This window comes from Netta rufina, assembly GCF_964035555.1.
Source record: "Netta rufina genome assembly, chromosome: 12".
NCBI classification, from domain to species: Eukaryota; Metazoa; Chordata; class Aves; order Anseriformes; family Anatidae; genus Netta; species Netta rufina.
Genome location: NC_140135.1, coordinates 20,413,053 through 20,437,307, shown reverse-complemented (window position 1 = coordinate 20,437,307; position 24,255 = coordinate 20,413,053). Strand labels below are relative to the sequence as shown.

At 44.9% G+C, this 24,255-nt stretch overlaps 2 protein-coding genes across 3 annotated transcripts; one reads left to right on the top strand and one right to left on the bottom strand.

The window, feature by feature from the left end:
- Positions 1 to 497: 497 nt before the first annotated feature.
- Positions 498 to 3,029, bottom strand: PDZD11 (PDZ domain containing 11). 2 transcript variants are annotated; one of them, XR_014618794.1, is made up of 7 exons: positions 2,925 to 3,029; positions 2,723 to 2,806; positions 2,519 to 2,575; positions 2,229 to 2,327; positions 1,998 to 2,058; positions 730 to 1,531; positions 513 to 624 (listed from the first exon to the last, which is right to left on the bottom strand). XR_014618794.1 is itself a non-coding variant. In XM_084294034.1 (6 exons), exons 1-6 carry the CDS (start codon positions 3,009 to 3,011, stop codon positions 1,497 to 1,499), a joined length of 423 nt encoding a protein of 140 aa, XP_084150160.1. In that variant the 5' UTR covers positions 3,012 to 3,029; the 3' UTR covers positions 498 to 1,496. The 2 variants fall into 2 exon arrangements, 1 of the variants encoding a protein (XP_084150160.1); XM_084294034.1 differs by having other exon boundaries at positions 498 to 1,531.
- A 197-nt stretch (positions 3,030 to 3,226) lies between these two features.
- KIF4A (kinesin family member 4A) lies at positions 3,227 to 23,150 on the top strand (the record flags this gene model as incomplete). The annotated part of the gene is made up of 29 exons (XM_084294236.1): positions 3,227 to 3,467; positions 5,509 to 5,699; positions 5,807 to 5,899; positions 6,693 to 6,859; positions 7,085 to 7,179; positions 7,389 to 7,508; positions 8,654 to 8,829; positions 9,849 to 9,910; positions 10,600 to 10,735; positions 11,012 to 11,067; positions 11,274 to 11,379; positions 11,685 to 11,750; positions 12,059 to 12,244; positions 12,478 to 12,581; positions 13,221 to 13,365; positions 13,860 to 13,970; positions 14,713 to 14,796; positions 14,941 to 15,054; positions 15,281 to 15,436; positions 15,826 to 15,920; positions 16,368 to 16,497; positions 17,370 to 17,540; positions 17,949 to 18,056; positions 18,751 to 18,819; positions 18,911 to 19,012; positions 19,776 to 19,937; positions 21,302 to 21,421; positions 22,157 to 22,279; positions 22,965 to 23,150. 29 exons carry the CDS (start codon positions 3,227 to 3,229, stop codon positions 23,148 to 23,150), a joined length of 3,675 nt encoding a protein of 1,224 aa, XP_084150362.1.
- Between the last annotated feature and the right edge of the window lie 1,105 nt (positions 23,151 to 24,255).

The window sequence follows — 24,255 nt, the reverse complement described above, 5'->3', positions numbered from 1 at the left end:
CTTTCCCTGGCAGAAAAACTGTTGGTTTTATTTTTCTTACATATTTTTTTCCCTAGCATATCTAATTGTACTGGCCCAACTTTATCCCCCCGTGTTTGAGCTACGGCAGAGCTGGAGCTGCTTTAGGGTTGCTGCTCCTGCCTCAACTTGAGGCGCTTTGGTGCCACCACAGACAAAACCCCATATTGCAGCCCTTCCTCCTCCTGCCAGTGCTGTAACACCACTGCAGAGTAATCACGGGCCGACTTCCATCGCAGCCAGTGCAGAAACACCCCGGTGAGTGAGTTGCACCTGGCACAGGTCCCACAGCTTCCTCCTGCAGGCTGCAAGGCCAACTGGAGCCAACCTTTGTCTCAGCCGAGCCGGGCATTTCCTTGGGGCAGTGCTGAGGGTGGCAACGAATCCTCCCGAGACCTCCTGAGTAGGAATGAGGCAAGCCTGGCTGCTGTACTAGTTTTATTATTTCAGTTATTACAGGTAAGTGGAAAACACCGCGGAGAAGGCCAGAGCGAGGGCTGTCCTGATACCATTTACAAGGTGATACTACCCCAACCTGCACCCAGCTTTGCTGATAACCCCGAAGTTTTCAGCTGTGCTCTCCCAGCACAGGGCCCAGCAGGCTTCCTCCCCTTTCTCAGCAGGACAGCTGCCACCCCACCCCTTCAGCAGCAGGAGGGGGAATTGTCCCAGCAGGAGAGGAGATGGCTGAGGAAAAAGGGAGAAGTTTACCTCCAAGTAGCAGGGAGTTCTGATGGGAGCACCTGGAAGGGACAGGGCTGTGCCAAGAGAAGGAAGCAAGTCCAGCAAGTGAAACCCTTAACACAAGCACCATGTGGGAGGGAAGCTGGCTGTGTGTCACTGCAGTTTAGGAATGTGCTCCAAGTGTCCTGGTCCTGTCCCACAGGGGTCGTTAAGCAGTGACACGGTACACGCATGCCTTGGAGACGAGTGCAGCTAGAGATGTGCATTGAGTTTGCCTGGATTTCACTCCCATTTATGTCCCAAGCAAACCCAGGAGTGTAGAGCAGAGGTAGGACAGTGGAGAGGGAAAGGATTTCATGTCACCAGAGAAGGGAACAGGCTGCTCTCTTGGAGGACTAAGGCCATGCTCTGCTCCAGCACGCTCAGACCCAGCCTTACATCCTAGCAACAAAAGCTGGATGCAGAACCTGCCGAGCACTCCTTTCAGTTACATCCTACTAGAAGAGAAGCACAGATCGTGCTGGACAAGCTGTCCACTGGTACCCACTTCCACAGCAGCACCATCAGCTTGTTTCCCCACCCAGCTGAAGGAGTACAGACTGAAGCCTCATCCGTCTTCCAGCTAAACAGGCTCTGCGGTGTCCTCCGAGCAGGAAGCAGAGCCGAGGCCCGTGCAGTTGTGCCTCCAGTGACAGCTGAAATTTGACACGGCATCTCAGATGTTGAGGAAAGGGAGTGGAGAGTTTTTCTTGCAGGACAGCCGCTCTGGAGAGGACCCAGCAGACAGCTGCCTACTAGTGAACAGTTCTTTCCTTCTGTCTCTGGTAATCTGCAAGAGAGAGAGAAGGCAAGGCTGAAAGGGTAGAAGTGTTTGTCGATGGTGACTGTCAACAGTGAGGGGGAATTAGCTAAGATGAGCTGGTTTTAAAATAGCACATTTCCATCCCAGCCATTGTGTCAAGTTATTTTAGGACACGTAGAAAAAAAGTTTGCTTTGAAGTCCTCCCTTCCCTTGCACCTTAATTTCCTTCACTTTCATTTAAGGATCAGTTTCCATTTTATGAAGAATCCTTGTCTGGCTTCCCTTGACCTTCCTCCCTCCTTTCCCCCCGGTATCTCTGGGCATTATGTATTCAGCAACCAAGAGTTAAAAATTTGGTAATTTTTTCTCATTTTGACAATATTTAAAAATCCTTCAAGACAGAGATCAGGCAGACGGGCCAGGATGCATGGCGGTCTGCTTCCCAGGGAGAAATGCTGCAAGGTGAGCAGACTCGGAGCCGGCAGGCACTTACTGTAGGGGAAGTAACGCACTCGCATGGTGATTTCACGGGCTGTCTTCAAGATCTCCACAGCCTGAAAATGGAAAGAGCTGATCAGTGACCAGGGAGGGCTGAGGATAGGAAAGAGCAGCGCATCAGTTACGTGGTGCTGTCAGCTGAGAGGCAGAGTGATGTTGGGGTGCGCACCGCTTCCCCTCGTCCTGCTGGGACGACGAGAGCACGCTGAGGCGCAGACGTGCTCACCTTGCTGTGCTCGATGTCCTGGAAATCCACGTCGTTCACGGACAGCACCTGGTCCCCTTCCTGCAGCCCAGCTCGGTGCGCGTCCGAGTCGGGGATCACCTGCGAAGGGCAGGGCAGAGGCAGCAGCTCCGGCTGCGTGCTCGCTCAGCACCGCAGCTCCCTTCCCACACGGGAGAGGCTGCCTGGCCCCAGGACCCTTCACCGTGCCCGTGAAGCACGTTCACGAGGGGAAGGGGCCGGGAGACACACACAGGACCTGTGCCAGTCCCCACAGCACCCATGGGACACACCTTGGAGATGAAGATGCCCAGCTGCGAGGCCTTCCCTCCACGAATATTGAAGCCCAGCTGCAAGACAAGGCACACACCACCCATAGCACACAGCAACAGCTCCCTGCTCGTGGCAGGGAGCTCCTCGCCCCCCTCACCCCTCTCCCCCTCAGCTCCCGGGGAGGGGATTTGAGGAGGATGAGGGGGTCCCTGGGGGGGTCCTACCTGCGCCCCGGGCGGCTTCTTGAGGACGACGGTGCGGGGCAGGAACTGCGTGAGCTCGTTGTTGTAGTCGGGGTGGTAGAGCCGCTGTGAGGGGGAGAAGAGAAGGGAGAAAAGGAGAGAGAAGAGGAGAGGGGTGAGGCAGCAGCAGCAGCCCCCCGCTGCCCCCAGCCCCTCGCTGCCTCCATCCCCGCGTCCCCCCCACCTCGTGCGGCGGCACCCATGCTGGGGGGCTCTCGTAGGGCGGCAGGAACACCACCGGGAAGTCGTCGTAGGGCAGCCGGGCCTCCATGGCGCCTCTCTCTCTGCTCTCCTCTCCTCCCTTCCCCTCATCTCCCTCCCCTTGCCCGCCCCGCCGTGACGCGCCGCCATGCCTTTGGCCGCCCCGCCCCGCCGCGCCGATTTGAACGCAACGGCCCCGGCCGCCATCATCTCCTCAGCCCGGCCGAGCTCCGCCGTGTGTCCCCCTCCCCAAAAAAAAACAAAACCCCGGGCCGCCCCTCCGAGATGGTGCGGGGGGAGGACGAGAAGGGCATCCCCGTGCGGGTGGCGCTGCGCTGCCGGCCCCTGGTGCCGAAGGAGACGAGCGAGGGCTGCCAGAGCTGCCTGTCCTTCGTGCCCGGCGAGCCGCAGGTGGTGGTGGGCAGCGACAAGGTCTTCAGCTACGACTTCGTGTTCGACCCCACGGTGGAGCAGGAGGAGGTCTTCAACACCGCCGTCGCCCCCCTCGTGAGGGGCATCTTCAAAGGTGGGTGCCAGGAGGAGCCGCGAGCAGGCCCCGCGGGGTGCTGCGTCCTCATAAAGCGGCTCTCGGGGCTCTGCAGAAGCTAAAAGGATCCAGGAGCTAAAGGATCCAGGAGCTAAAGGATCCAGGGGCTAAAGGATCCAGGAGCTAAGCTACAGGGACCAAGATCTAAGCTGAAAGGAACTAGGCTAAAAGGTTCCGGATCTAAAGGACCCCGGATGTAAAGGATCCAGGATCTGGGATCTAAAGGATCTAGGATGTAAAGGATCCAGGAGCTAGGCTAAAGGATCTAGGATGTAAAGGATCCAGGAGCTAGGCTAAAGGATCTAAAGGATCCAGGAGCTGGGCTAACGTATCCAAGATCTAAAGGATCTGGGATGTAAAGGATACAGGAGCTAGGCTAAAGGATCTGGGATTTAAAAGATCCAGGATCCAAAGGATCCAGGAGCTAGGCTAAAAGACTGTAGTGGGTTTACGTGGCAAGGTTTTGGTAGCAGGGGGCCATAGGTGTAGTGTCTGTGAGGAGGACCTAGAAGCTACCCCATGTGTGGTAGGGGCCCCACTGCTGACCAGAGCCGAGCCGATAAACGATGTTATTTTGCACCTCTGTGAGAGCATATTTAAGACAGGGAAAAAAAACGCTGCGCCACACAGCAGCTGGGAGAGTCAGGAACAGCCTTGCAGGCTCCAAGGTCAGTGACGAAGGAGGGGGAGAGGTGCTCCAGGCATGGAGCAGAAGTCCCCTGTGGCCTGTGGTGAGGACCATGGTGAAGCAGGATGTCCCCCTGCAGCCCATGGAGTACCACGGTGGAGCAGGGTTCCACGCTGCAGCCCATGGAGGAGCCCACGGTGGAGCAGGTGGCCCTGCACCGACGGAGGCTGCCGCCTGTGGAAGACCCCTGCCGGAGCAGATTCCGGGCCGGACCTGTAGCCCGTGGAGAGGAGCCCACGCAGGAGCAGGTGACCCGGCAGGAGCTGCTGCCCGTGGGGGACCCAGGTTGGAGCAGTTTGCTCCTGAGGGATGGACCCCGTGGCACGGACCCATATCTGGAGCAGCTCTGGAAGAGCTGCTGCCTGTGGGAAGCCCACGCTGGATCAGTTCATCAAGGACTGCATCCCGTGGGTGGGACCCCACAGCACAGGGGACGAGAGTGACCGAGAAGGAGCGGCAGAGAAGAAGTGCTGTAGACTGACCATAACCCCCATTCCCCCGTTCCCCTGCGCCGCTCGGGGGGAGGAGGTGGAAGAGGGTGGGTGGGGGGGAAGGTGCTTTTGGTTTCTTTCCTTTGTTTCTCACTTCTCTAGCTTGTTAGTAATGAGCAATAAATCTTACTATCTCCCTATGCCAAGTCTGTTTTGCCCGTTACAATAATTACTGCGTGATCTTCTTGTCCTTACCTCAACCTTTGAGCCCTTTTCATCATATTTTTTCCCGTTCCTCTTTGAGGAGGGGGAGTGAGAGAGCGGCTGTGGTGGAGCTCGGCTGCCCACTCAAGCGGAACCACGACAAAGATCCATCCAGAAACTAGGCTAAAATGTCCAGAAACTATTGCAAAATGCCCAATCTTGCCTGTTTACAGCCACTGGTACTCCATACTGACATCAACATGACCTGTCTGTGGTCACTGGATTATCTTTGTACCTGAATACATATTTCTATAAAGCCAGAGAGGATTTTCTTAAGAATAACGCCGTGATTTAATAAGCATCCTGTACCAGCAGCTGTTTCTGTTGCTGAAGTGCAGCTGGAATGACAGAAAATTTACATTGTGTTTCTGTGATCGCTCTGTTGCTTTACTAGAGGTAATCTGACAAAAAAAAAAAAAAAAAAAAAAAGCTGGTATACTAATTTTATGTATGTTTTTTATTAACTTTTTTTCTCCCTTGGTGTTGCCGACTGTGACCGGTGCATAAAGGTTGTATAAACTGCCAGTGAATGATAGTGCTTGTTTGGAAGGATGCTCTTCCTGGAATGCTGCTTTGCTTGCCAGTTTCTTCTGGTTTCTCTTTGGCTCTCTGATCTGGGTGTTCTTTGTTCCCCTAGGGTATAATGCTACTGTCATAGCCTATGGACAGACAGGATCTGGAAAGACGTATTCTATGGGAGGTGCTTACACTGCCAGTCAAGAGCATGATCCAAGCGTGGGGATCATCCCTCGCGTAATCAAGCTGCTATTTCAGGAGAAGGAGCAGAGGCAGGACTGGGAGTTTGTCCTCAAAGTCTCCTATTTGGAGGTAAACACTGTTGGTTTTTAAACTGTTATACACTTATGAGCTGCAGGTAAAGTGAGTTGTTCTCTGGAAAAGCTGCTGACTCTGAACTGCTGTTTTGATGCTTTCAGATCTACAATGAGGATATTCTAGACCTGCTCTGCCCATCAAGGGAACGGTCTTCTCAAATCAGTATACGGGAAGATCCTAAAGAAGGCATAAAGGTCTGTTAGAAAGAGGTTGAAAAGGGAAGGGGACAATGCTGCTGGGGACAAATGTTTCAGTGAAAGAACTGCCAGTCTGCTTGAGCACTGCTTTGTATTTGTACATATGAAATCACAAAACCTGCTCCTTCCTTTCAAAATTGAGCTATTGACGATCTTTAAATTTACTTCAAGTGTAATGCTAATAGGGTTAGCCACTCATGGCAAAGTCACTTGAAAGTTGTGATCTGACTTTTCATTTGAAGGCTAATTTAGGCGAATACCTGAAAATGTTGTAATTCAGGTCCCTTCATCAAACTTCAAACCCATTTGCAATTTTACTTGCTAAAGTCATGTGCAACAAAGGGATCCTGACAGAAGCTGGTCAAATGCTGAAGTTACTTTCTTAGCAATTTCCTATAGATGCATGTTTATAGCGTAGAGCAGGAAAAACCTTGTGCTCCTGCATGCTCTGTGTATGTTTTGTAGTTAAACCTATGTCCTTCAGTTATGCTTTATTCACGTAGTTCGTCTGTAGTGGTGGGGAGGCTGTTGGTTGTCATACCCAGCAGGTAAGCGTACGGGACATCGGGCGCTTTGATCTGTCAGTATTTTGTGTGATCTTGTGCTGCTCACTGTCACTGCTAGAGAGCAGCGATGCAGTTCCTCCGTGAAGTGAGACTGATGCTTGTGAGGCTGTGTGTACACAGACTGAACTTCGCTGTTGGCCAAGGCAGGAGATAATTTTCCTGATGTAGAAAGTCAAGGGTGAAGAAGAAGGAGAGAATAAATGATGCTTTCTTCCTGGGTATAGATTATAGGATTGACTGAAAGAAGTGTCGCCCATGCACAAGATACTGTGTCCTGCCTGGAGCAGGGGAACAATTCCAGAACGGTGGCCTCCACGGCAATGAACTCCCAGTCTTCGCGGTCCCATGCTATCTTCACCATTTGCATCGATCAGAAAAAGAAAAGTGACAAGTAAGTGATGCCACAGCTACTCGTAGCAGCTGTTAGAGTCAGACTTGCTCAGGATTTCATTCTCTTGGATTAATGCAGCTGAGCTACTCTTGAGGCACTTTATTTAGTGCTTTCTGGTATCAGGGATTCTTTGAGCACTGGAGCTCAGCTGTAGTAACCACTAGACAGTTCCTTTCCTAACTCTGTATTTATTTGAGAGAGTAAAATAGTCTGTTTCTGCCATAGGAACAGCAGTTTTCACTCCAAGCTACACCTGGTTGATCTTGCTGGCTCTGAGAGACAAAAGAAGACCAAGGCTGAAGGAGACCGACTAAAAGAAGGTCTGTAGGAAAAGGACTGGTGTAGCTTGGGTTTCTTTTGAGTTCATAAATCAAGTCCTTATCAAGAAAAGCCATGTAGTTCTTTAATATTTAAAATAAGCACTTTTTTTTAATTAAAAAAAAAAAACTTTGTTTTGTAGAAAGGGCAGGAATTGACCAATTCCTAGCCACCTAGGTAGCTCTACTCACCATCATCTATTTGTGTGCAGGTATCAACATTAACAGAGGTCTCCTTTGCCTGGGGAATGTGATTAGTGCTCTAGGTGATGAAAATAAAAAGGGTGGTTTTGTCCCCTACAGAGACTCAAAGTTAACAAGACTGCTGCAAGGTAAGAAATGGATCACGACAAAGCCTAAATCTACTGAGGCATTTTAAAAAACTATCAAAAAATTGAACAGGCATACAACTAGAGCCCAAAGTGGGATCTGCTGTTGACAGTGATTGCATTTGTTGGTTTGATTTTTCTTCTTGCTGTTGCTAGACCTCTTCTGTACTTTTCTTTTTAGGTTACAAATGCTTTCAGACAGGGACTCTTAAGTCTTGCTCTTTCACAGTTACTCTGTGATGGGAGGAAACATGATAAATTCAGTGCAATTCTTCTGGTGGGGAGAAGGAGGGGGAGAATTTTCAATCTGGAAGCAGCAGAGATCTGTTGTTATACCCTGATTAAAACTACTTACTGGAGATTTATCACTACCAAAATGAAACTCATGCTGTCTGTGCCTTCAGCATGTTTTTTTTTTCTTTTTTTTTCCCCCTTAATTCCTTTTCTTCATGGTGCTTATTTTTTAATAGTTGCAATGGTCTTCTAATACATGTTATTCAAGATAATCTTTAATATGGGTGTAGCTAGAATAATGCAATTTACTGGGGATTTTTGGATAGTTGAGTGATTTTGTACAAAAAGATAGGCTTTCCCAGTATTTTTGTATCGGCAAATACCTAATGCAAGGAAACTGGATTATGCAGAGCTGGATGTGGGGCCTTCTTCTCTGGCTGCAAGCTTTAAGTAGCCAATATGTGTTAGTGTGAAACCAGAGGAGAAGATGCTGTGCAGCTTGATGATCTGAACAAATGTGCTAGTCAGTGCTGCCTTGGATTGTAGAACAGTGTGAATTGTGATGTCTGGATATCCATGGAGGTCTTGAGTAATACTGTGTGGGAGAAGGGAGGGGAAAAACCTGGAGGAATTATACCAGAAATTACTTAGAGAAATTACAGTGGTTACCAAAATTATTCAACGGGACAACAATATCCCTGGAGCTTCTGATGTGAAAACATTGGTGCTCAGAGTTGAGGCAACTTTGGGACTTCAGTATTCAGGAAATGCTCCTGAGACAAAACTACACCTAGATACAATCCAGCTGTAGTACAGAGATGTGCTATGCTGCCTTAAGGATCTTCATAGTGATGTCTGGCTAATTATTTTTGCTCTCTGTCGGAGCACTGACTGTGTCCTGTTTTCCTTCTCAGATTCTCTGGGTGGTAACAGCCACACTCTCATGATTGCCTGTGTAAGCCCAGCAGATTCCAATCTAGAAGAAACTCTAAGTACTCTGCGTTATGCTGACAGGGCAAGAAAAATAAAAAACAAACCAATTGTCAACGTCGATCCCCAGGCGGCTGAGTTGCATCACCTAAAGCAGCAGGTACTGGACGCTTTCTTCATGTGGTAAGACCAGATTTAGCCTTTTGGTAATCAGCTCCGTGAACACCAAGCAAAGAAATAGGGCACCTACACAGAATATGGGGAAATATTCACTATGTGCTTCTCCATCTCTTGAGATGACTGTGTAAGTGCTGGACAGGGAATACGTGAGTGCTTCTTGTAATTCTACAGCAACTGTTCCCTGTTACAGTAAAATCATATCATTAGTGTGATTTACATTTGCCTTCCACTGGACAAAACATTACCTGCCTGTTAGCCTGCAGGCAAAGACAGAGATACAGTGATGGTTGCTGTGCTGCCTTCACCTGCCTACATGCAGCAGAGTAGGAAGTGAAGAGCAGCTTGTGGCCAGCTTCGGAGGAGATAAGTTGCATAAACTGGAATTGGTTAAATCCAAAGCTAGAAGTGCTAGAGGGCTTATCTACCAGAGATAGCTAAAGCAGGCTCTCCGTGCTCACTTGGCAGCAAGTATACGATACAGCTTTCTTAGCTCTTCCTAGGAACAGTCAATAGCCTGGTTTGAAATTCAGCCAGTAAAGTGGTTTTGATTTTGCATATGAGTATTTGCTAGAGTTTAGTGAACACTTATTAATGTACTGTAAACTCAAATCCTGTATTCAAGTAGCTTAGGAAGGCGAAGGATCTGACTGTCTCACATGAAATGCAGCAACAGAGCATTGGTCCAGTGAAGTGTGAGACCTTCTCTTTGACTCAGTGGGACCTCTGGCACCCTGCACAGTGGCATGTTAGCTGCCTGTTAGCTGCATGCTGTGATCTGAGTGCTCCTGGTGAAGAGAAGGTTGTTTTGTTGGTTTTGTTTTTGTTTTTTATAAACAAATTACTCCAAATACAGTAGAGATGTGATCCCTTCCCACAGGAAGCAGTAAAACACAGTCTTGGAGCAGGTGACTCATTAAGACTAAGGTTCTGAATTGTTCTTTCAGCCATCTAGTTACTGTATGAGAGAAGCTTAAAAGCAGTAATTGTTTGTGTTTCTAGGTACAACAGCTGCAGGTGTTGCTGCTGCAGGCCCATGGAGGGACCCTCCCCGTGTCTATCAAGTAAGCTTTGTAGATTATGCTCAATGTAGCTAATAGCCATCACACACCAGCAAAGGCTGTACATCTCTTTTGCAAAAATTATTTTGCAAAATTATTGCTTCCTAAGAGGTTCTCAAGATTTGTTTTCTCTTTCTGCACATTTTGTCACGCTTATTGAGATTCCATGCATGTATGGGTCACACAGTTTTGTAGCAAACCCCTTAGGATTGCAGAAATCAACTGTAGGAAATAAAAAAGGAATGAGGCAATAAATTCTAATTACGTGTTTCTCAGTCTATCCTTCTCTCCTTTCTTCTAACCATTATACCTCTAAATATTTGGCACCTCTAAATGTTTGGCACCTCTATGTCTATCAATCTTAAAAGAACAAAGCAAATGGAAGAGTTTGAACTGTGTGGATGTTGCGTAAGGATGTTTCAAAATCCATGTTAATGTAGTTTACAGGCTTAGCATTGGTTAAACAGCATTATTTTTAAAAAGGGGTCTGTTTTCTTCTCTTGCAAATGTCTTCTTTCAGTATACTGTATTCTTCAGAGATTTTCAATTCAGATTAGACTTCTCCAGTCTTTCTATTCATCTGCTACAACCTGTATATGCTGTAAGTTATTTAGAAAACTTGGAGGTAATTTCAGTGCTATTACAAACCTCTGAAGTCATGCTCACAAGCAAACTGGTTCTTGATATTTCAGTAGTATGGCACCTTCAGAGAATCTGCAGTCCCTGATGGAGAAGAACCAGTCGCTAATGGAGGAGAATGAAAAGCTGAGCAGAGGGCTGAGTGAAGCTGCTGGTCAGACAGCACAGATGTTGGAAAGGATCATTCTGGTAAGGCTGAATTACCTGAGAGGAGCCTTAAGTTGTACGACTTTCCCTCTTAGCCGAAGATTGATAGCAGCTTTTGTCCTAATGGCATGCTAAGAGTGTGTATTCCTGCCAAAACTGGTGTTAGGGCTTCCAAACTAGTGGAAGAAATTGTGGAAAACGTTTTGGTGCATTGATTTGCAACAGGCTGACAGCCTGTCCTTAGCTACAAATAAATTAGCTGTTTCTTACTTTTGTCTCATGCTTCCTATAATTCAGTATAATTCTGGCTTCTCTTAGACAGAACAAGAAAATGAGAAGATGAATGCCAAACTAGAGCAGCTTCAACACGCTGTGTAAGTCTGTTTCCATACCCTGCTTGTGCTGAGGAAATGCCTTTTAGAATTAAATGTTCATGTTGGGATAAACTGGATGCTGTCTACTTACATTTGTTCATCCCGAACTCATTTGTATGTTCTGTTGGGAAGTATTTTTTATTGTCACGTGTGACATAAACCTGCCACATAGGACTCACGGACTTATTCCTATGTCTGCATTGCAGATGCAAACTTGATCTCCAGAAGCTGGTAGAGACTGTGGAAGATGAGGAACTGAAAGAAAACATAGAGGTGATTTGCAATCTGCAGGAAGCGTTGGTTCAGCTGCAGGTAAAACTGAATTTGAGGAGATAAGAGTGTGTGCCAAATGAGTTTACTAATGGAATTTAGTGCTCATATGCTGATCCGCTTGAGCAGTGGATTTCACTCAGCAGAAGCCTTATTTAAGGAGTCCAGGAATTAGAAGTATTAAGTGACTCTTAACATCCACTTCCAAACAAGCTGCACTTTTAATGCAACAGCAAAGCTACTCGTGGTTAGAGAATAACCTATGTTGTCATTACAGACCAACAGGTTGCTATTAACTTCATATTTTCTACCTTTATACCGATATTTTTTTCCTCTGTCCTATATAGAGTGAAAGAGCTGCCACAGTGGAAGCCATTGCGGAGATGGCAAGCCCTGAACAGGATGCTATGACTGTAAGTGAAGGGAGTCCTTAGTCTGCAGTGCAGACCCAGCCAGGGCATGTCTTTATCCCATTCCTCCTCTTTTATTTATGTCTATGCTTTTTTTTTAATTCAAGTGACTGGTAAATAATACATCACATTTGTATGCGCTGCTTTTCTACACCCTTGTTTGCTCAGTTAGTTCAAGATCAAAAACCTGCTCTAATTTCTGAATATCTATTTTTTTATGTAAAAATGATTTGAAGTGCTCTGCAAAAACTAATCACGTAGTCAAAGAGCTTTAGATTGGCCTCTGCAGCTCATTGCTATGTCTCATACAGAAAGCAGAAACGGGACAGGAGGTCAAGAGATCTTCAGATGACTTCAGCACGCAACATGCCCTCCGTCAAGCACAGATGTCCAAAGAGCTGATTGAACTGAATAAAGTCCTGGCTCTGAAAGAAGCACTTGCCAAAAAAATGACACAGAATGATAGTCAGCTGGAGCCCATTCAGTCCCAGTACCAGGTAAATTCTTACAGATCCTTACAAGAGCTTTTTCTTGAAGTTTCTTTTTCCCCAATTCATGGATTCGCTTTATGTTGAGGAAGGAAGGGAGAAGGAAGATCTGTCCTTTCACGTGTTTTACAGCCTCTTGGAAAGAAACATGGTTCCTTAAGGTCTTCCATCTTAAAGCTTTGTCTCTGAGATTGGGGTTTTGAGGTTTTCCTTGTGAGTCTTACTACTCCTGTCCTTTCTAGACTAATATCAAGGATCTGGAATTAGAAGTCAGCAATCTGCAAAAAGAAAAGGAGGAGCTGATCCTTGCTCTGCAAATGGCAAAGAAGGATGTCAACCAAGCCAAGTAAGACCAACTACACAAGCTGCATGGCTTATAGCACTCAAAATTGTGTTAATGCACATGAAAAAGTTCGCTGTCTTGGCCTTACTTCAGCTGTATTGAAAAGTTCTTATTTTGGTGTAAGCACAGAATTAAGAACAGTTCTGAGGTGTGAAACTGGAGAACTAGATAGAATATGAAGAAAAACTAGATTCATCTAATGTGGACAACTCAGGCCCTTTGTGCCCTAGCATCTCTTTTGGTAGCACTGTAGTGATCTTTTTGTTGTGAGTCCTGACTCTGGAAGGTGCAGGATTTTGTAACGAGACGAGGGGTCAGCACAAGGTGTGCTTCAGCTCCTTAGTGCTGAGTCACTTGTAATAACTGGCCTTTTGCCTGAGACATTCTTAGTTTCCAGAAGATCATTCCCCCGCCACCTGAGAAGTAGTCATTGAACCGTGAGGTACGGTTGGCTTTCTGGGCCTAATCTTCCCTTTCCCATGCCATGCGAGTTGTATGAATTGTAAAGAAGCCTGAAAGGATCAGTGGGAAACGTGATACAGTATTGCTTCCTTTTTCATAAAGTACCTCTGAAGCTGGAGAAGGCTTGTTTGAGAGTAACAGTAATTAGGGGCCTGCTCTTAAAGGGTGGTTTCTTTACAGGCTGAGTGAACGGCGTCGGAAAAGACTTCAGGAGTTGGAAGGGCAAATTAATGAGCTGAAGAAAAAGCTGAATGAACAGTCAAAGCTCTTAAAGCTGAAGGAATCTACAGAACGCACTGTCTCCAAACTGAACCAGGAGATCAGGGTAACTAACCCTAGCAGTTCTCAGGCTCACCCCAATGTAGACAAAGCAGTTTCCAGACAGAAGATATTCACGATTTCTGTTTATTAGACTGAGGGCACCAGTCTTTTGGTGAGATGCTTTTGGCTACGGGGCCATCATTGCTAGTGTGATGCAGTAGGCATCACACCTACAGTGATGTGGAGGAAAAGAAGTCTGAAGTGTCTTCTGACTATCCTGATAATTCGTTGCCTTAGTCAAGTCACTTCATTTTGAGTCCCACGAGTGCATCGTGTGTATATGTGTTTTCCTTTTACATCTTACAAACAAATTCCTGGATTTTAGCACTTTGAAAGCATCCTTAGGCATATACACCTAGGGAGCAGCATATTGTGGTACTTCCCGTCCGCCACCACCCCCTGACACCCATATCCACAAACCCACGGCAGGGAAATATAGGTCGAAACTACCCAGAGTCAAAGCATTAGGCAATTTTTCCAGCCATTTCTATATTCCAGGAAATGAAAACCCAAAGGGTACAGTTGATGCGCCAAATGAAGGATGATGCTGAAAAATTTAGGCAGTGGAAACAACAGAAGGACAAGGAAGTGATCCAGCTGAAAGAACGGGTGAGCAAACAATAAGCCCCCAAACAGTACCTCCCTCTTCAGAGTGAAACAAATCATTAATGTCTTTGCTGTGAGGCTTTGTTTAATTTGCAAGCATCTGGAAAAACATCTGGGGAATGCTTTGAAGATAACAAAACGTTAGCTCATACGGTTACCACCTTTCACCACTTGTAAAAGGGCTTGCTAATGTCTGGAGCACTTAAAACTATCAAAAGTCATCAGCATTCAACTCAAGTAAAAGCCAAAAATATTTAGTACTTTTAAGTATTTAAAGTTGTAGGGTTGGGCCACAAAATGGGAGGTCTTCCACCTTTCAAGGGAATATTGAATCTCCAGGTAAACAGCAAGTTAATTAAATACATCTGGCTTGTAGCATTCACGTGTAATGTAGAACATACATCTGTACGTCTTGCTTTCTGATCTGACAGGAATTCTTGCTGTAAAAATCTTACTCCAATATTTTGGGACGATATGTTTTAAGTTCATGTTTTGCAGTCTCTTACAACCTTCAGGCTCCTAAACCTTTTTTGGTGGAAACTGTGGAGCCTCTTCTCTAGTCATTTTAAGCCTAAGAGTTCCCCATGGCACTGCATGGCTTAAGCTTGTAATGATCAGTGAAATCATTGTCATGAAGCTCTTAACGCTTATTGTTCTGTAACGCATCTCTTCTGTTTCAAGAAGTGTGAAACTGGCCACAGGTATAAAGGTGACACATAATTTTCCATCTGACGTATTTCTGCAGGATCGCAAGAGGCAGTATGACCTACTTAAGCTTGAACGAGACTTTCAGAAGCAGGCCAATGTCCTTCGACGCAAAGCAGAAGAGGTAGGGAGCCAGTACCTGCTACAAACTCCTGACCGGTTCCCAACTGTCTACAAAATGTGGTTGGAGGTTGCAATCTGAGCACTTCATGTTTTCAGTCAATAGATATTAAATGCCATATCACTTTTTGTGTAAACTCTTTTGCAGGCTGCAGCTGCTAACAAGCGCCTAAAAGATGCTTTGCAGAAACAACAGGAGGCTGCGGATAAACGGAAGGAGGGTCAAAATCGGGGCATGGAAGGAGTTGCTGCGCGAGTAAAGGTGTGTACCAACTTTTTGTGCATCCCAATAAGCAGTAGACAAACTTAGCTTTGTTAACTCGTGAGGTGCTGCTGGGGTTGATGGCTGGAGAGCAAGGGGTTGGAACGTGGAGTTACTTATTACAGGAAGCAACTGGATTATGCAGTTCAGCTGTGAAGGCATTTCAGAGCAGGAGCCAGTCCTGAAGCTGAGACTGCAGTGACCCACTGTACTGCTTTTCCTGCAGGGCTGGCTGGCAAATGAAGTAGAGGTTCTCGTTAGCACTGAAGAGGCTCGACGGCACCTTGCAGACCTTCTGGAGGACAGAAAGATTTTGACACAGGAGCTCCTTCAGCTTAAAGAGAAAAAAGACTCTGGGGAAAACCCACCTCCAAAGCTCCGGGTAAGAGGGAAATGCCATGTTACCTGTCCCACATCGATGATTGCCTGTACCTTACTCTTACTCCTGTTTGACCCCTTCCCTCAGAAGGGAGGTAGTGATGGTTCCTTTTCAGGAAGAAAGGATTTAATGTTCTTACTGTCCTGTGACATGTCAGGGAAGAGCTGCTTAAGTAACCTGTTACTTAATGCAATGAATCTGGTGGATGTGAGTGGGTCACAGCTGTTACCAAAGACTATTGGGAAGGAACAATGGGATTTTAACTGAAGAAAAGCTTGAAGGCTTTTATAATACTACTACTACTTTTTGCTGAAATGCCTATAAACGAAAGATTGGCTCCCATGCATTGCTTCAGATATTGCTCACTTCTGTCTATTGCTGTAATTCTTTAGAGGCGCACCTACTCCATCACAGATTTGAAGGCATCAGAGGCAGACCTTTCTCTATCAAAGCAGATAGAAAGCCTGGAAACTGAGATGGAGCTCAGGTAAGATATTACTATAAAGCTGATTTGCAGAGCTTGCACCTTAAGCTGTTGGCTTTTTTAACCTCGTTTTTATCTGTAGCTGTACTGCGAGACAGAAGAGAAATTGAAATAATTCATTCAATGACAATGAAAATTATAAAATAAGACCATATGGTTTTCCTAGTTTTATTTATATATTTTTTAATGCAGGGATTTAAGGACACAACTCAGTCACTAAGATTGTTTTATTCTTAGCTGTTTACAAGCATTTGTGAGTGAGGGAAATGCTTCTCTTTTAATTGGAGGTGTCGAGGGGAGGAGAGACTGATGTAGTGTGACAGCCAGAGTCTACATTTCTAAGCAGTCACACTATTAACTTGAACTATTTCATCTAATATTCTGATAACAACAGTTTTAGCCCAAGTTCTCTCCTGTGTTGTGACTCCAAATATGTGTATTCTTCCAAAGGAATGCCCAGATAGCAGACCTACAGCAGAAACTGTTAGATGCAGACAATGGAGATCGTGCGAAACAGCGTTGGGACAATATTGCAACAATTTCTGAGGCTAAATGTGCTTTGAAGTATCTCCTTGCAGAGGTAAACTGAGTCTACCTATTTTAGAACTTCCATTTTTAGTAATGAAGTCTGCTTAGCCAGGAATGAAAGAAGTGAATCATAGGCTGACAGCAGAGATGATGAATTCAAGTGAAGTGTTTTTCTGAATGAGATTTATTTCCCTCACGACTTCTGATTAAAATATTCTTCTCTACTGCAGATCATTTTGGGGAGTGAAATTGAAAAAGATCAGGGAAGAGGGAAGCAGTATAGACATGGGTCTGGAGGTGCCAGTTAAAGCTGTGCTCGCAGAATGCGTACATGATAATAGTAAAACGGAAGAGACAAATTTCAGAGGTGGAAGATAAGAGGATAAAGTACCTAAAAAAAAAAATAAAAAATATAATAATAATTCCTGAATAAATAGGAAATCTGCAGGAAGAAACAGGGCAGTACTCTGAGATCAGAATGGATGTTGGGAGGGGAGAAGATCGAACGAGATTGTCATTCAGTTGATTCAGCGTTGGTCCGATTCTTACTCTCTTCTGCTGCCAGTCATGTGGCAGTCCCTGGCACCTGGAGACTAATGGAAGAGAATAATGAAAACTATATGGAAGAGCATTTATTTGGGAGGGGGTCATCCCTTCCCCGATGTGCTCAGATTTAACATGTTGCAGGAAAGGAAATGAGGAACAGTTAACAAGGTCTCCTGCTATCTGTTCTGCACTTCCATAGTGGCTGTCAGATGTCTAGCTCTGGATGTCTCACCTACTCCCCTTGTTGAAGTGGCTGTTCCACTTCTTAGGGTGTCTGGCAGTTAAGCAGAAGTGCTACGCCTTCAGACTGCGTTATTTCTGTCCCAGTGCACGCTATGAAATGTGGAACTGAGCAGTCACCTTGCTTTTGTCTTTCAGCTGGTCTCCTCCAAGGTGCAGGAAAGCAAGCTGGAGAGCAGCCTTCAGCAGAGTAAAGCGAGCTGCTCAGACATACAGAAGATGCTGATTGAAGGGCAAAACTACATAACAGAAATGGAGGCTGAATTCCAAAATCAGGTTTTGGTACGGGAACAACAGCACCAGGAGAAGGTAAAAGAGGTGGGCTCTCAAGATTTCATTCGCTTGCATCTTAGAACTCTGATTCCCAGATCTGCTCATAGATAAATGCAGTGGAGACGTGCTGAAACTGATCTGTTACTTTGTGGTTGTTGGAGATTTGTTGGACTCTTGCAGGATAGGTAACAAAAGCCAAAGAAATCTCCCTTTTCATCTTCTGTCCCTCACAAGTTATCTTATTCAGTAACGTCTCACAGTGTTTGAAGTGTGAATGTTATATCTCAGCATAAGGTGACTTTTACAGGGGATCAGGGCAAAATAATGCTAGAAACAGTGGGAAGCATCTTCTTTCTGAAACTGTCTGGGCCTTTCATGTCTGAGCTGCCGGATATCTCTTTAGGAATTCACACCTCTTTGTCTGTTACATTAACTTGCTTTTAGGTTCTGTACCTGCTTAGCCAACTTCAGCAAAAAGAAGCAGCGGAGAAGAGACTGGAAGATTCAGTAAATGAGAAGGAGAAACAGCTGCAAGAGCAACTTAAGTGTCAGGTAATGTCTGGATGTGTTTGTTTTTCCAGAGGCTACTCGTTATGGCCACATGTTAATTGGAATAATTGCTGTACAGTGAGGAACATGCAGAGAAATTTGAGGGCTTTGCCAGTTGTTGCTAAGATTTATACATTTACAGTTACTTAATGGAAGAAGAGACATTCTTACTGAGCCTGAAGAGCAACTGTTCTCCAAGACCTACAGAATCTAACTGGCTCATGCAGACTTCTGTGCTCAGGATACCTTCAGTTGAGGTGGTCAACATGTTATTACTAATCTTTTGCTGAGCACAGCTCCACTGCAATATCAGCAGGAGAATAGCTTTAGCTAGACCATATTAGCATGGTACACACTGTACCTTGTCTCGTCACTTTTTGCAGAAGGGCACATTCAGTGACACATTGGGGTAACGTCAGTCCTAGGTGCACCTAATTTGCCAGTAAGCCTCGGCAATAGAGGAGATTTTAGATCCTAAGTTGTCAGCACAACTGAAAGGATCCAATATTATGCATAAAACTACGTAGTAGCACTAATGATTCTCCTGATCGAGAAGTCAGACCTGATGTCTTATTGTAAAATACAGAGAAAACCCCTCTGCTGTTACAAGAAAGACCCAAACATAAAAATCTGTCCCAAACTACTACTTGTCCTACCCCCGTGTAAGCCTATAGATTTCATTTTGTATTGTGAACAGGAGGAAAAGCTGGAGAAGATCTGCGAGAAGAACCAAGAACTTCTTCAGGAAAATGACACTCTTAAACAGGTAGCGATCTGTACAGACATAAGTCACATGGGAGCATCTTGGCAGTTGGGTTAGTGTGCTTTACAAAGCTAACTTTTGTCCCTCCTAACAGAAATTGCTGCTTCTCCAACTTGCCAGTGGACAGAAGTTCCACCGCACTCAGCAAGAGCCGCCCGAGTCTCCAGATTCTTCTTTTGATTACATTCCACCCAAAGTAAAGTTGCTGCATACCAATTTTCATTCTTGTATTGTACCTATTTTTTTTTTCTGAATGTTAATGCCGGCCACTAACAACCTTGGTATCTTTCACCCGTGTTGCTTTTTACAAAGCATCTTGTTATGCTTATTTTTAGTAGGCCTGTTCTCTACATCAGATGGTCCCTAAGGTTTCTGATTTCAAAATAATTCTGAAAGTAGTTTGCATTTTTTTCCATCTTAAAAAACAAAACAAAACAAAAAAAAACCACAACACAACAGAACAAAGCTCAACAATGACAAAACAAACAAACAAAAAAAAACAAACAAAAAAAACCATTTCCTCAGTTTAATTATGTCTGACTCTGTGTGCTTCCTAGTAATCCAGGTATCCAGGTATTTTCTCTGTAGCATTTCTAGTCTTTGAATCCTGGAGCAAGGTACCTGGTATAGCACACTTAATCATGGCTGTGCAAAAGATCCAAAGCTTAGTGCTGAGAAGAATAAATGATACGTGTTATAGTCTTGGCAAAATAGTTTTATGCTAATTTTTCAAGGATTTGTCCATTATATTTTTATGGACTCTAGCACTTTAAACTGACTGCTCAACTGAACTTTTAATCCTTGCCAGTTTGATCATTTGTTTCTTCCCTTCCCTAATCTTCTTGGCTGTCTTGAGAGGAATGGGGATATGGTGGCTGGATTCTGAAGTGCCTTAATAAAATGTAAATCCCCTGACGTTTCTTCTGGGGCCTCAATCTTTGTAATTTCTCTGTGTGTAGCCCAAGACCCGCCGGCAAACAGTAACAAAACCCCGCGCACCAACCCCAGAAATGGATGTAGAAGAGCTTTTTTCTGACTCTGCGGAGTCTGGAGAGGAGAAGGAGGATGCAGAATGGGTTCCAATAAAAGCAGTCAAAGGAGGAAAGAAGAGCATGATGGGGGTAAGATCTAGTTACTCTTTGTCACTTTACTACTAAGGGAATCACCTTCATCCCTGAGCATCTAGCATGTGTACAGCACAACAGTGAAACTGCAGCGTCTCCACCAACTGTTTATTATAACAGTATTATTATAATAGAATGCTGGTATGGGTTATTTATGATCTTCAGACAGAGCAAACATTGTCTATTGACAGCAAAACCTGCCTCAATAGAAGATAACTTGTCCAATGAAAAAACTACCACAAGCGAAACACGTGTTCCCTTTTACTTCTGGGTGTGCAGCTGACCTAGATGTTTTAGACAGCAGCCGAATGTTGAGCCCTAGCAGCTCCTTTGTTCCTTCTTGGAGCCTCTTTTAGCAGGGAAAAAAGGTTGTTATGTCACATACCTCTATATACTGTTCCCACAGTGGTGTGCTGTGGCTCCTTAGTCCTACTGAGAGAAGCTTCAGCTTCTGTATTCTGTTTCCATCAGCCTGCTGGGCTTTGAAGCTTCAGCTTCCTGCTCAGTTAATTCCTCACAATGTGGAAGAGGTGACTTGATCTTGCTGAACAGAAGTCACTGTGAACCAATGGGCATCTCTGGGTTTGAAGTGCTATAAGGCTAGACCTCCATCATGAGATCTTTGTCTCCTTTTACAAAGGGTAAATTACTGCATAGTTTACTATCGTGTGACTGACAATGTCAGCAGTTACTACAGAAAAGCTTAGGAATTTGAAGGGGTAGCTTTAGTTTCTTTCACTGGTGCTTGTCACGCTGATGAATTCTGAATTTACTGAGTGGTTTGGGTTTTGGTGCGTTCTTTTCTTCCACACTGCAAGAACAAGGGTGTGTGTTTGGCACCTGACTCTTCTAAGTTCATGCACGTAGCCCAGTGGAACTCTAGTGCAAATTGTTTCTCAGTTCTGAACTGTAACTTGGGGCATCTGGGCCATGCAGTCAGATATTGCTTCACGTACCCAGACTAGCAAAGAAAATACCTCCTCTGATCCATGAAATAGCTCAGTTGGGTGATCTCCATCTAGATGGAGTACCCTAGGTACGTTGATGGTGTTTCTCTTAGTGCTTAAATGTTAGCTTGTTCAGCTGGCACTAAGACTAGGTTCCTTTCGGGTAACTTGAAGTCAGGCACTGGATAATCAAAGATTCTTATTTTGGGGATACTGAAGCAAGAGATGGCTCTGTAAGTGGAAAGATCTTACTGCTTTTCCTGAGATGTGGGACTAGCAATGAAATAAAAGGTTCATGATAGCTTGGAATAGTGCTGTCCTTCAGGCTGCCTCAAGCACTGACAGCTATAGCAATCTACAGGAAATCTATAAAACGCCAAAGCTCTTTCTGCACAGAACTCTTCTCTTGCTTAGTGCTGCTGCAAGGGCCGATGTGGAAACAAACAGTGTGGCTGCAGGAAGCGCAAGGCGGGCTGCACTGGAGGCTGTAACTGTGACCCAACAAAATGCAGAAATAGAGACCCCAGCTTTCCGGTGAGTAGCGCTTGTAACCCAGCATCCAGACTACCCAGTATGTTTAAGCAAGTTTGGATGAATGGATAATCAGTTCCACTGCTGGCATACGTGCACGGTTTGTCAAGTTAAAGCGAACACACCTTCCTGAAACCTTTGTAAATGTCACTGTAATTCACTGTTTTATCCACGGTAATCGAGTCCAAAGTTTGCTACTGCAGCGCCAGGCTCTCACGCTAAAGTAAAGAAATTTGGGCAACATCCAAAGCCATATATATATTCACCTAGTGCTAGTTGCTAGCCGCCAAACTGAAAACAAGCAATTTGTCCTTTCTTAATCCCACTCAGTAAATAAAACTTGTATGTTGTCATTAAGCATGAAAGCTTAATCTACTTAAATATTCATATTTGTTCCTTTTTTTTTTTTTTTTTTTAAAGGAGTAGAAGGGATAATTAAGGGGGGGGGTTGTAGCATCAGAGTGGTTCATGAACTGATGTTCATTAGACTTCTTGCTTGAAACGTATGCTGTATTCTTGGATCTTAAAGATTTGAAGCAGAAACCTCCATAGTAATTCTTTAATTATTTGCTATTTCATGAAAGTGGTTGCCTGATAGAGGCACCTAGCATCCTGAAACAGGAATTACTTGGGAACTAGAGATAAAGTGGCTTAGAGATCCTTAGAATTTCTTCAGCTGTTGGTGGGAAAAGAAGGGCTAAATGTTGTAAAAGTGCTTCAAATAACTCTGTCCCTCAGAATGCCACAGTGTGTGAGGACCAAACAAGGGACTCAGAAGGTTCCTTCAAACTAGAAGACCCTACTGAAGTGACTCCAGGAGAGACCTTCTTTCAGCCTGTGTGTATCACCCCAACTGCAAAGGTACTTGCTAAAGCTTTTTTTAATTTTTTTATTTTTATTTTATTTTATTATTAAAAACAAACAAAACACCATGGTACATACACATTCAGAACCACTTGGTATGTTTAGTGATTGGATCTAAAGGGTGGTGGTTAACCAAGAAAAGAAACTGTGCTAGAAAACTCTGAAAAGAATACGGCTGTTAAGTCAGCTTGTTTTTCAGTTTTGAGTCTGCTGACTTCTTAAGTTTTCATCCTAAAACTGCCACGTAGGCTTTCTGTGAAAAGAATTGGAGCCAGTATGCTGACTTCACCCATATTGACTCTTGTATTGCCGTACAGTCCTGCTGCACCTCCCAGCAGTGAAAAGAGACTGAGAATTGAGAAACTAGGCTAAAATGATATCTACATCCAAGCTGGTCTTACGCCAGTGTGTAGCCTGACTTGGCAGATGTAGTTTTGCCTCAGGTAAACTGAATTACTTCCCTCATACGTACCCTCTGCACGCTATTCCTATGCTGTCTCATCCTGCCCAGCCCATGAAGACCATGACAGGCCTTCAGAATTTTGACACGAGTCAAGAAATGTAGCAATTCTTGAGCCTGGCAAGGCAACTTCTGTATGCACTGTCTCCATGCTCCAGTACAAGCTGGTTGGCTTCAGGGTGGTGACCAACTGCGAAATTGTCTTCCTCACTTTCCTGATAGGTCCTGAAAGATATCACAGACCAAGAAATGTTCTTGAAGAAGCCCAGCACTGCTGCTCCTGTGCTCACGATGGATGAGGAGTCCCAAGAGAACCAGCTGCCGTTTGTGAAGAAAAAGAAGAGAATGCTAATTAGCAACACCAGCTTTTTCTCAGGTTGTACCCCTATCAAAGAGGAAGCTGACTGAGCCGTGACTGACAACTGGGTCATGCTGCACTTCTTTACGCCACAGATGAGGGGGATTTTTTAAAAGGAAAAATAGTGTTGGGAACTCTTGCTGCAGTGTAGACTTGTCCATTGTCCGGCCTGACAGCTGCAGGCAGCACCAAGGGAGTGGAGCACTAGTTCTTGCTAGATTGTGTCAATTCTTTGTAAATATTTGTATGTGTGGGGCTTGGTCATATGTCTTCTACAAGGATGATGGTGAGGCTTCCCTCTTTGGAATTTCTAGAGTGAGTGCAGATGATTTATCCAGGTTGTTCATTACAGCTGCCTTCCTCACCCTGAGCTGTGAATGCGTCGGGTACAGATAATCCAGGATCTTGAAAGAACTTTGCATTTGCACTGGAAATCTTGGCTCTGTCTCTTCCAATACAATAGGAGGAACTGTTCTAAACTGCCATGTGGGATCCGCTGGTGCTTGATTCTGAGGAGACACTGTCTGTAGTCTTAAACTAGTTAGCAGATATGAAATGCCAGTGTTCTTGTACCGTTTAGGGCACTGGTCTATTCTTGTTCAATGGAATTAGAAACTTGCTAGCCCTATGTGAACGATTTAGTAATTTTAATTTGTTTTATTAGCTTTAATAAAGGAAATACTTTGGAGGAAAAAAAAAATGACCCTGTCTTTCTTTATGGCCTGTGTAGTTCTTGGTATCCACTCCAGGATCTCTGTGATTAGTGTCTCTTATTAAAATGGGTCTCAGAAGTGTTTTGTCGGTTGCTGTGTTCAGCTTTAGATTTTTTCTGTTATATCTTAAAAAGTAGGCAGCCTGATTTGTGTAATGCTGCTTTCTTTTCCTTTACAGCATGAAGAAAAGTGAAACTGTTTGTCTTTTCCTTTGCTCATTTCTTTTTCTCCAGTGGAAGCATTGGAGAGAATTGGTAATACTGGAGAGAATTACCACTGGTAATGGTAACAACTGAGCTCTACCCTGTCTTGTGGATGAGTGGTGCATTAGCACTGTACCTCCCTTGAGCTTTACGTGTGCTTTAGGTTTATTTTTGGGGCTTGGTGCTGTATTAGCCATGGTAGGTGGCTTCTGGTCAGGTGCAAGCTGAGCAGGCTTCTC